General features: G+C 43.2%; 1 protein-coding gene across 2 annotated transcripts; it reads right to left on the reverse strand.

Moving 5' to 3' along the window:
* Window positions 1-522: 522 nt before the first annotated feature.
* marcksl1b (MARCKS-like 1b) lies at window positions 523-5,328 on the reverse strand. Of its 2 annotated transcripts, none has more exons than XM_074687371.1 (2): window positions 5,161-5,328; window positions 523-1,626 (listed from the first exon to the last, which is right to left on the reverse strand). In XM_074687371.1, exons 1-2 carry the CDS (start codon window positions 5,224-5,226, stop codon window positions 1,114-1,116), a joined length of 579 nt encoding a protein of 192 aa, XP_074543472.1. In that variant the 5' UTR covers window positions 5,227-5,328; the 3' UTR covers window positions 523-1,113. The 2 variants fall into 2 exon arrangements, with proteins under 2 accessions (XP_074543472.1, XP_074543471.1); XM_074687370.1 differs by lacking the exon at window positions 5,161-5,328 and adding an exon at window positions 2,572-2,834.
* Window positions 5,329-12,562: the final 7,234 nt, after the last annotated feature.

Consider the following 12,562-nt stretch of genomic DNA (forward strand, 5'->3'; position numbering starts at 1 on the left):
CCCGGACTGGCGTGTCCATTTCATCAGACACCCTGAGCAGGAGCAGTGCTGCCAACCTAGCTTCCTTGACCATACTTGGCGAGTAATCAGCCCCCTCTAGTGACGTTTTTCTTTTTTTTTCTTTTTTTCAAAATCGTGACTACTGACAAGTCTAGTGACTTGTTCTGGTGTTATTTGGGACTCAAGAGATTGTGACTTTAACTGCTTTTAGTTTCATTTAGTCTTTCAAGCTTCATTACATCTCAGCTCACCTCATTTCTGTTAAAATGCAAACTACAACTATTGAAGATGGGTTGCTAACAGCTTAAAGTCGCAATGGGGCCTTAAATTTTTATTTGAAAGGGGTTTTTTTAAGTCTTAAAAAAAGTATTGGAATTTAGTTCAGGATTTCAGCAGATAACCTGTCCTCACCAGGTCAAAAAAATCACCTGAACCTGTCTGAATAAGCATCAAGACCAAGCTGCAGGTCACCAACATTTATTCACTGTTACTAAATTTACTATTAAAGCAGAAACACCTGTCAATACATTAAAGAAGGAACAGTACTGATTCCAAGATTCATAGGCAAAGCAGATCAACACTCGACAGAAAGACAGGGAGGTCTGTTTCAGAGCAAATGGTGAACAAAGCAAGCTCAGGTGTTTTCTTTAGAATCAGAATTCCTTTCAACAAAGAAATATACGCTTTCCTCAAGACGCCTCTGGATACACCACAAAAGACCTTTTCAACCTGGTTTGGAATATAGGAAGGTAAAAAGTCGGTGTGTCTCTTTTTTCTCTGAGAAGTCTTTAAAGTAGAGCTGGTCAGCTAATCCAGTGTCTGGTGTCTCTGGGGGTGTTATGGTGATTTGATTCTGGTCTGCTCCCTAACCCTTATGTCCCATTTCCTACCAAGGCGCCAACCCACAGTCGAAAACTCAGTCCAGGTCCTGTTCAGGGAGGTGAACCAGTGAATGTAGTCTTATGGCGACAGCAAGTTGCACATCAGAGGTCTCCAGCATACATGTGTATTTATTTACATATATCATTGTACATATGTATAAACACACTCTTACACACTCTTCATTTGTCTTCTTGGAACAGTTCTTTCAGTTGTCTGTGAGATGAAGGTGGATCACTCTTTCTTTTCAGAGGGGGTGGAGCTGGGCTCCTCTGTGGGCTTCAGAGCCTCAGCAGCTGGAGCAGCTTCCTCTTTGGAGACCTCCTCTTTAAGGGGTTTCTGCTCTGCAGACTCTGGAGTCTTTGCTGTGGGCACAACCTCCATTTCCTCCTTTGATTCCTTCTTCTTCTCATCCTCCTCGGTGGTGGCTCTGGGCTCTGTAGGTTTCCCCTCGCAGGGTGAGGCTGCACCTGCAGCTTCTTCTTTTATTGCCTCGCTCTTCTTGCTCTTTTTCAGGTTCATTTTGACTTTGAAAGTCTTCTTCAGAGAGAACTTCTTCTTCTTCTTGGCTGTGGTCTCCCCCTTGGCTCCAGCTGCCTCTGTATCTGCAGGTGGTGCTGGCTGGATGGCGTCCCCTCCTGCACCAGCCTCAGGTTGCCCAGCTGCTTCAGCAGAGCCATTAGTTGCGGCGGCGTCCCCATTAGGCTTTGTGAAGACATCCCTGTTGGTTTTCATGTGTCCATTCTCCTACAGAGAGGAAAAAGAGAAAATGGGTCAAGTGATCCTCAATCTTCCCTCTGCACACCTGCAAAAGATTAAATCTGACTATACATGCATATAAAACAGTGAGCCAAGTCAAGCTGTGGATGACGTATTTAAAGCCATCATCCTCAAGCTCATGAATAAAGCACTGTCCCCTGGCTCTGAGGTGACGCCTTGTAGTTTACACAGCCGGCAATAGGCGGCAGTAACACCTCAGAGACAGAGACGAGGCTGGTTACTGATGAAGATGCCAGCATGAGTTTCATTCCATCATCTGTTCTGATAAATAACCCCAGTATTCAAATGTCACACAGTGACTGTTGAAGGATGACTCTGTGTGTTCCTCTTCATCAGAGCTGTTACTCATTCAGATCAGACTGATTAGCAAACGCTGATCAGTCTGATCTGAATGTGTGTGTGTGTGTGTGTGTGTGTGCGTGTGTGTGAGAGAGAGAGAGAGAGAAAGAGAGAGAGAGAGAGAGCCAGCTGGACAGCAATCCAGTCAAATGTTGATTTATTAACTGAATGAAGGAAAAAGAGACACAGCCAGCCTTTGTCTGAGGGAGGGAGGGAGGGAGGGAGGGAGGGGGAGAGGTAAACTGCCTACATGCACTCAGCCTGTCCCCCTCCCCCTTTAGCCTGGCACCATCACCCTCCTTCCTCATCCTTCAACAGAATTTGGGTAAGGTCTCAGACATCAACACACACGCCTGGCTTCTTCCTTCCCTTTCAGATCACACCTGGATTCATTTTAGGTGTTCAACATTAGACTGATGCCCCCACCAGACCAGCCCACTACTTCCTCTCATTTGAAATAAGTGACTTAATGTGGACTCATACAACGCTCTGAGGAGTGTTCTCATCATTTCTGCTCTGTTTCTGTTTCATTACAACCTGTGGCTTGATGCTGTCAGCATAGGGCTCTCTCACCTGTCCATTGGTTTTCAGAGCTGAAGCATTGGCAGCAACAGCTTCTGTGGATACCTCCCCTTTAGATGACTTGGATCCCATTGTTGAGTTCTTGTGAGGTTAAAAAAAAAATCAAAAATGAAAAAAAAAGGAGTAATTCTTGTTAATCTAGGACCAGTAGAGGTCAAAATGCGGTGGTAAAATACTGAAAAGGGACCTGTCTCTGAACGACAGCTCCTCACTGGGTGGCTGCTGGTCTGAAAGTCACAGCCCCTCTGTGAAGGGACCCTCTGGATCAACACTGGTTGCTCGTAGCACTAGCTCCAACCTACAGTAGACTCAGTGCACCACCCAAGGGGCGGGGCATGCTCAAATCTGACCAATCAGGGAGCAGAGAGCAGATAAATTGTTCCAACTCCAGCCAATCCAGATCTGAGTCTCTCTCTGGGAAGAAGGTCAACAGACAGAAGTCTTGAATAACACAGGAATTAAACTGAAACTAAACTGAAACTAAACTGGAAAACACTCTCTTAGCATCATACAGCTGTTCTCTTACCCCTATGATAGTTTGAGCTGGATCCGGATCCGGATTCTGTAAAGTATACATCCACATTGAATGTTTGAAGTCAAAGACCTTAAATTAAACACTTTACATGTCATCATGATAGTGTATGATACATCACATCATACACTGATGCCTCTCAGACGAATAGTCAGTGAAACCAGGCACATGCACTTTCACTCAGGCAACTGGGCAGTTGCCCTAATGGGGCCCTTGATCCTTAGGCCCCGTTTACACGACGCCGAAAACGGTCGATTCCGCAAACATTTCGTTGCGTTTTGGTCTTCCGTTTAGACGAGACCACGTTGCGTTTTCAGTGAAAACGCAAACTTTTGAAAACGCTCCCCAGAGTGGAAAGATCTGAATCCGCTCCTCCATCCAGCTTCGTGTAAACACAGAGCGGAGCGTCTCAGGGTGAAACGCTGACGTCACTGCATGCGCACTCGCAGTTTTAGGTGAAGGCTCCGCGCTCAGCCACATTTCCAGTTGAGCCAGTAGTTGGCGGTAATGCGCGTTATGGTTGGATTGCCGACTGTCTCACACAACAAAACGGCAGAAAAAGAAAGAGCAGAAGAGGAGACTTCTCCTCCTGGAGTCGTATGAACGCGGATCGTTTTCATGCCGTCCTCATGTAAACGCGGGTGGCTTTTGAAAACGCAAAGGAAGAATCGTTGCGGGAGTCTCCGTGTAAACGGGGCCTTAGAGGGCCCAAGGCAATCTGGGTACAAGCATAAAAATATATTCTAATGTCACTATGCATTCAGCCTGTCAGCCGGTGCAGCTGCGGCTTCAGTAAGCGCAAGTCCCAGTTGAGGGACAGAGCCTCCTCATTGGTCAGGCAGACATAGGGCGGGTCAAGGGTGATGCGAATCAACGTGATTTAGTCAGCGAAAATTCAAATAGAAAATATCAAAGTGGAGAGGCCTGGAGGACTGCCAAGCAAACCAAAAATAAAGAAGGACAAAGATTTTAAAAAAGCAGAAAATTTGAAGTTTAAACCGGGAATAGAACAATTTTTCCCTTTGGTTCCTACCTGCTCTGCCGAGGATGCAAACAGCAATACCATTTCTTCATAGGCCAACGCAGCGGCTAATATTTGCGCTGCTAACGTTAGCAACCCGGACGAAGAAAACTGCTCAGCAGCATCCCCCAACGCCGACCCGGCGCCTGCATCACGTTCAACTGAGAACATCGTGGAGGAGAGCGATGAGTCACCCTCGCCCCGAAACTGTGAGCAGGGGCTTCAACACTGCCACGCCACTCTCCCAAGATCCTGCACTCTGGGGAGCCATAACGGAGCAGTCCCTAGAAGAGGCGATTCACCTTGGGCCCGCAGCCTTCCAGAACAGGGCTGCCAAATATCCTGCATCGGTAAGAGAGTCAGGGATAGGATGTCGAACCCGCTCTCTTACCAACGAGTTATTTCATTACCATCTCCAGAACAACCAGTTTGTGTCGAGGGAATGGCTGCTTTACTCGCCATCAACTGGTTCAGTGTACTGTTATGCCTGCAAACTCCTGTCATCGCAAAGACATGCTTTTATTAGCGGATTCTGTGACTGGAAACATCCAGAGAAGATTTGTGATCACGAAAAGAGTGCAGAGCACAGACAGAACATGCTTGCTCTATTACACAGTTGAAGACATATTGGACGAGTGGACGCCTCTCTTGCCCGACAGTGTGAGGCAGAACAACACTACTGGAAAGAAGTTCTTCGGCATGTAGTGGCCGTCATTAAGTTTTTGGGTGCCAGAGAACTGCCATTCAGAGGCGATAACAAACTGCTCGGCTCTGCGTGCAACGGGAACTATCTGGGGCTTCTCAAACTGATCGCAGAGTTTGATCCTTTTTTAAAGGGGCACATTGAGAAACATGGCAACAAGGGTCGAGGTAAGCCCTCCTACTTGTCCTCAATTGTGTGTGAAAAGTTGATTTCATTAATGGGTGAGAAAACTAAGCTTACTATAGCTGAAGAAATCAGACAGGCTAAATATTTCTCTGTGATCATTGACTCGACACCAGACTTAGCACATGTTGATCAACTTACGTTTGTTTTCCTCTTTGTGAGTGCAGATGGCAGCGTTGTGGAAAGGTTTATGGGGTTTGAGCCCATGCATAGCCCAGGGCTTGAAGACCTCCGGCATAGTGCCGGAAATCCGGCGTAGACAAACCTGCCAGATTGTGAAATCCTGCAGGTCGGTCTGGCTGCCCTCCGTTGATTTCTGAACCAGTCAGGAAAGAGAGGCGGGAGCTGCAGAGAGCAGCTCCCGCCTCTCTTTCACAAACAAGCAGCAGCGGCCCAAATCCGCTACGTCATACCGTGGCTTGATGCGTATTGGTCTATGATGAGTGTGACTGGCAGAACGATCGTCCAATATGGCACTGTCCGTCTAATTTGTCAGATAAATGTGCTTCGTGAAGAGAGTAATTAATGACGGAGGCGGAGAGCAGAAGCGGAGTAGCAACCCCTTATAATGAAGCAGTGATATTGAGAGATGTTTTTGGACAACAAAGAAGCTTGGCTTCAGAGAACAAGTTTACCACGTAATCGGGATACCCGCTCGAAAACTGCGCCGCCAGCGAGTCTGTCATCACGCAATCGGGCGCGCATGGATGTATTTTTCATCCATGCGAATTTCAGTAAAACCGTCACTCCTACTAGCGACTTCGGCGGGTTGAATTATTTAATTGTAGTTTTCTGAAACGGCATCTGAAATACTAAACCCATTGCAGTATGAGACTACGACACCACAACTCCCACGAGCACTGCCTGCACACAGTGTTTGCTCATTGATCCCTTCGCAAAGTCTTCTACTGACAGGCGCCCCAGACGCGCTGGTCTTCAGCCTTCGTCTCGGACACTGTGACAGCTCCCGGTGTTTAGCGCCTGATAACGTGTTTTAAAACTTCACTCGCGTCTTGTTTGCTCTCTATGGTAAACGGATTCTGGGATTTAAGTCACAATCTAGCGCCAAATATTCCGTAACTTGTTAAAAGTGAGGACATTTATCAGACGGAGCTCATTTAAGCTCACAGTGCACCGTTCTCGCCAGTGACACTCACCTTGAGCAGGGGAGGAGGAGAAGACAGGAGGACACGTAGAGAAGTGAAACTGATCATAGATATGAGAAGCCGTAGGAACAGTATTTAAACCTCCTAATAAACAAACATTTTAAAAGTTATATGTAAAAAGTTCACTCTGGAAATAGTGTAAACAAACCAAATCATTCTAAATAAATGAAACTTATGGTCCAGTGTGACTTATGTAGGCCTACGTTATTTGCGTCTTCATGACGCATTTTTTTGACTGATACGACCTCAAAAAATGTATGATAGTACTACGAAGTGACTTGTAGTCCAGAAAGTATGGTACTAGTTTATTAGTGAAAAATTACTGTTGTAAATAAATATTAAAGTAGACAGTGTTTCTAGAAAGCTTTTTCAGTTTAGTTTTTATTTTTTCAATTAATCTTCAACCTTCACAACTTTCATTGAATGCAATATTATGCTCCTCCTTTAATTACTTTGTTTCAATAGTCTGCATATTTTCATATTTAAGGAGCACAACCGTTTCAGAGCTGAATACCTGATTTAGGTAGTCTTTATTTGAGTGTGCACAGGGGTCATTTATATTTAAAAAGGTTTAAAATCTATTTCAGGTAAACTTTAGCATTTCATCATCCGCCTTGATCATATCAAACATAATTATCCAACAACAAAATTGTGGACCCTACCAGAAGCGATGGCCACAGGTACTTATGCTGTATCGCTGACTGACCGTTTGTGTGAACAAAAAATTAGTGTTACTGTGTTTAATGTTGTTTTTATTATTATTATTATTATTATTATTATTATTATTATTATTATTAATAAAAACAAAACTAAACGCAGTAAACACCCCCCCACCCCCCCCACCCCACACACACACACACACACACACACACACACACACACACACTTTCAGGCACAGGATTTTTTCCTGCTTCAAGCCCTGATAGCCACACAGGTGTAAGTCTAGCAGAATGTGTGATTAAAATGGTGCGAGATTTGGGATTGGATTTGTCAAACTGTCGTGGCCAAAGCTAGGATAATGTGAGCAATATGTCGGGTAAATACAATGGGCTCCAGGCACACTTAAAAAAGGAGAATCCACTGATTCATTACACGCCATGTGCTGCGCAGTCATTGAACCTTGTTGGTGTCAACAGCATTGATAATTGCTGTGAGGAGGTGGACTCTTTTTTTGAGCTGTTACAGTCTCTGTATTCATTTAGCAGCGCATCAACCCATCGCTGACACAGAGTTTTCCACAACAGTGACTATAACATAAACCACACTTTAAAGTCCCTGTGCTCCACCAGGTGGAGTTGTAGGGCAGATTCCACAAAAGCTCTGAAAGACAATTACAGGGCAATCAGAGATACATTAGCCCAAGTAGCTAAAGACAATAATGAAAACACCCAAACCAAACGTGAGGCTGCTGCACTTGTTTCAAAGTTGGACAAACTGGAGACAGCCATAATGACTGTTTTATAGGACAAGATCCTTGGTAGAATCAAAGCAACAAGCAAATATAATATGAATATTATATTATCAATCTTTAAATCATTATCGATAAAATATTCAGGGTAATTAGTCTGTCTAGAGCCATTTCTTATTATACTGTTCAAAAAATCCCAAATACTTTTAATATTGTTTTTGTTATTTTCTAATATTTCATGATAATATTCCCTTTTACGTATTCTCATTATGTTAGTTAACTTATTTTAATATTTTTTATATGTGTTTTCAGCTTCTGTTGTTCGATGTTTTAAAAATTCTCCATATAATGTGTTTTTCTTTTTACAAGCGTTTTGAATTCCCTCTGTGATCCACTGATTATCTTTATGATTTTGTTTTTTTTCTGTATTGTTTTATTGGACAATTTTTATTATAAAGTACACAAAACATTTTCAAAAATTTGTCGTATGCTTTGTTGCTGTCTTTTTCTTTATATATTCGTTCCCAGTCTTGTGCTAGCAAATCATTACTTAATTTAACCATAGACTCCTCTGTCTTAACCCTTCTATACTGTAGTTTGTTGCCCTGTTGGTTGTTTATGTGGCTATTGCTGTAAATTGTAAAAACAGGCAAATGGTCACTGATATCACAAACTAACAGTCCATCACTGTGTCATTGTCTATTTGATTAGTGAAGATATTATCACACAGGCACTATGGGAGGTAATGCGACTGGGTCTGGTGATTTTAGGATATAAGCTTAAGCTGTATAAGCTGTATAGAATATTGATAAATTCTTCTGTCATTTTGTCTTTATTTTGGTTTATTAAGTCAGGGTTAGGATTAGGTGACATTCACCTGACTTGCTGCATTTATCAGGCAATCACACAAGGAAGATTTCTGTAGAACCAAAAACCAGACACACACCAAGCCAAAGAAAGCTGTTTTCACCGCAGAAATAAAATACGTTTACAGCCTGAGATTTAAAAAAAAAGACTTTAGTCTGAACAGCTCATTTCTCTGTCAGCGCACACTGTAGAGGGGGCTGAACTGTTTCCTAAATCTGCAGTTTCATTTAGCAGACACTTTTGCCCAAAGCGACGTACAACGCAAGCAAGAATTTAGACAGAAGGAAAAAAACCTAGTAAATGCAACAAAGTGCTACAAATTATTTGGCTGCAGGTGCTGCCATTAAGTGGAAGAAGAATTTATTTGTTTATTATTATTTTTAATGTAGAACATTCCAGCCAACTAACCACTATTAATTGCTACAACAATATATATCAACCTTCAACAACATTCAATAATTAGTGCTGAAAATTCACTAAGAACTGATTTTAGACCTTCTGACTTAGTGATGGGGAAAACAGTTCTTTTTGATGAACTGAATCATTAGAATCAGTTCAGTTAATTGATTTGTCCAAAATTATTATTCATTAACCAAATCTTTCAGTGCTTAGCCCCGGCTATATCTGTAAACCAGAATTTAACAAGCTGAATCACAGTACAACGTTGAGCTCTACTAGCAATCTAGTAGCGAACTGAGGATGGCCAATGAGCCGAGAATTTAGTGGAATAAAGCTACGGTTTGCAAACTGAATGCAATAACAATTACATATATTTTTCCTGACTGTTCTGTTTACTTCAGTCAGTTCATTGAAAGTGAAAGCAAGGCTGCATCAGTTCAGTTTGCTCTCAGTTCACTGAGTCAGTGAGTTGAATGTACTGAATGGGAGCTCCCCCCTCCAAGAATAGAATAGAATAGAATAGAAAATACTTTATTTATCCCCGAGGGGAAATTCAGGAGTCACCGCAGCATTTAAGAAAACAAAAGTAAGAAAGAGTATAGAAAGTGCAAAAAGGTCCATAAGAAATTAGATGACGACATCCCGTCCACCACTCGTCCACCACTCTCCAGCCCAGCCAGCCTCCACCTCCACAGGGTCCAGGACTGAGCCTCCCCAGCAGTCTGTTCAGTCTCTGTCTCCTGGATCCTGTCTGCTCACAGCAGGCGAAGCTCCTCCGATGTGTCAGCTCCGTCAGCCACGTCCGTGAACAGCACGATGCTGCTGGATTAGCACAGCTAGCTCATCCATCCCCCGGAGCGAGATCCCACGTTCCCAACAACGATGGATGGAAGGACAGGTCCACGTCGTCACCTCCCAGCTCACACCCGAGAACCAGCACGTCGTCCTCACCTCCTTCTCCTCAGCTCGAGGGAAATCATCAAGCCCTACACTAGTTAGCATTTACATGCTACAGGCTGCTAACAGCTAATTTCGCATGTAAACAATGCAGCCATGGTTACATGTAGGATCTCCAGACAAACACAGGAGAAAAGTAGTAAAAAATATCACTGAAGCCACAAAAAGTTTGGTGTCCGTGACCGACAATGAACCATACAAAGTAATGATCCACTCCAAATACAGAGATTACGAAAAAGAGATGAAAAAAATTACAAGAAACGGACAAAGACGAGAGAGCTGCTGCAACAGGCAGCTACTTGGGTAGCGCCTAGCAACCGAAAAAAGTCAGTAAGTGAGTGATTCGCGACACCTAATGTTTAATGAAACATTTGCTATTTCCCCGAATTAGGTGACAAGACAAGGAAATGTTAGGGGCTGGCTCAAACAACACAAGGCTCCCAACCAACTCCTGTTGGTTCAGTCAGTTAGGTAAGAGAGTAGGTAAGAGACAATAGCGTCAGGTAATTCATTCCACCATTTGGGCACAACAGAGGAGAAGAGTCTGGCTACAGATTTAGAGCTGCCCTGGGCTGGGAGTGCCAGGTGTCTTTCATGGGTAGAGGGTAGTGGGCGAAAAGGAGTGTAGACTTGGATGAAGGACCCCAGGAAGGCAGGAGTCAGAAGGTTGTAAGCCAGAAGAAGACTGGAGCTGCAACTGGAATCCAGTGAAGAGCGATTAACCAAGGGACCAAGGTAATTATCTATATTGGTGCTGATAATCTCATTTCAAAGTGTGGATTTGCTCTGGCCATCCAAACCATGCCGTGCTCGCCTGCAGCACCGTTCCCCAGCTGGAGAGTACGGCCAACAGTCACACTACTCCAATATGAACCTGACTTTAGCAGGTCTAAACTCTAACTCTGCTACAACTTTTAGGGACTTTTTGACTTATGGTAAGTTGTTTTGGCCTGACACAGCCCTACAACACCACCGCTTTGTTTAAAACGACTGTGGTGAGGCACACTCACGGTGATCTTAATATCATGGACCACACGTTCTGTCCGCGTGCTTGTGCTCGCGCATGAAGTAAACCGTGCCGAAGCCCACCTCTCTGAAGCGTGCCAAAGCAGAGAAGTGAATCATGCTCAAGCACGGCACGGTTGCGGTCACGCTGGCCATTCAAAAGTGCTTTAGGGCTGAAGTGTGCTTAAGCACGGTATGGTTTGCTAGTGTGACTGCGTCCTCAAACTCCCCACAGGGGACTTGAAGATCTCTCTAATTGAAAACACTCTGGGAGAAAATGATGGAGCCTGATGATAGACTTTAATGTGGAATAACCTTAGTATTCAGAAACCAACCAGAAACCTGTGAGAGCTTGGACTCAGTTGTGTGAGTGTCTCAAAGAAAAAAAAAATTGGTATCTGTGTAAGGAGGAGGAGAGGAAGAATGAGAAGAAACGGAGGAACGGGGGAGGAGGATCTAGCTTTGAATGGTCTTCCTGTGAGCAACATCTCCACTCAGTGTCTAATGAGAAAAACTGTTTCCTCTCTTAGCTGATTTCTTCAAATGAATGCTTTTATCAGGACGTGAAAATGTTGGGGTCCAAAAACACTGATGCCGCACACATGTCAGTGAGCACTGACATGCTCACTAACACAGATATTTACTTTTTAGAGATAAACTAAGAATTTTGGTAAAGAGACTGGCTTTTGCAGGTAATCCATGGTTTTGCTATGATATTTTATATTTTCACAAACTGTTTTGAAAAATACACTTTCTGTTTTACAAATGGCGAAGATGATTCAAGAAATTAACCAAAGCGAGTAAGAAAAACTGAAAACATTCACAGACTCACACACAAATTGATGCACTTACAGACACACTCACAGAGAGACTTTCTAAAACACAGACTAACTCACAGACGAATTGAAACACTCTCAAACATACTTAGACACATACTTAGACTTACTGAAACACAGACAGATTCACAGTGGCCCTCATTTATCAAACGTGCGTACGCCTGAAAAATGGGTGTATGCTCCTTCCCACGCACAGATTGGCATTTATCAATCTGAACCTGGGCATCAGGTACGCTCAAATCCCACGCCAGGTCTGAGTTTGTGTACGCAAGTTTCATGTCAGTGGGGAGTGTGGTGCAGTGAGGGGAATCCGTCTGGGAGAGCTATTAGATCATATACAAAACATTTTCAGGAAAAAATGTTTTCTGTTCTTAAAAACTGATGTTCTTAGATTAATATTTAAATCATTGAATTAGATATGACACCAAGAATGTTTCTAAGATTTCACTGTTCTTCCGTCAATCTATAAAATACTTCTCTATGAAAGAGCTGTCAGCTGATTTCTCCGTATAGAAAAATGTGTTTCCTTCATCGGTTTACTTAAAAAATTGAAAATGGAGATGCTGTTAACAGTTTTTAATACACTCCCATGTCCACGATAAAGTCTCTTGCAGAGCACATTCAGACGATGCTGGATTGAACTTTTTTGTAAAGATTTTTTTCTTAAGGAAGCTGTCTTGATTACAGGATTAACTGTGAAGATGATTATTTTACTCCTCATATTATTATCATATAAAAGTGAGCTGTGTGCGAAAAGGTGACTATTTCATAACAAAGGACGTTCATTCACATGAGATCACAACCTATGTGCTCACCTCGTGGTACCAATAATCATAAAACTCTGGTCAACTCGTGCATAATTGCGCACAATCAACACACTTCAGCTCCACTCCCTTTTCAGTCTG

This window comes from Halichoeres trimaculatus, unplaced genomic scaffold, assembly GCF_033239565.1.
Source record: "Halichoeres trimaculatus isolate MK-OKI-2021-1 unplaced genomic scaffold, fHalTri1.1 fHalTri1_scaffold_14, whole genome shotgun sequence".
Classification (NCBI taxonomy): domain Eukaryota; kingdom Metazoa; phylum Chordata; class Actinopteri; order Labriformes; family Labridae; genus Halichoeres; species Halichoeres trimaculatus.

Excerpts from the sequence above, each read along its gene's own strand:
- marcksl1b (XM_074687370.1), bottom strand. The coding sequence starts at position 2,652 with ATGGGATCCAAGTCATCTAAAGGGGAGGTATCCACAGAAGCTGTTGCT. Across the intron at positions 1,627-2,571 it reads CTCTGAAAACCAATGGACAG|GAGAATGGACACATGAAAAC; the intron begins GTGAGAGAGCCC and ends TCCTCTCTGTAG.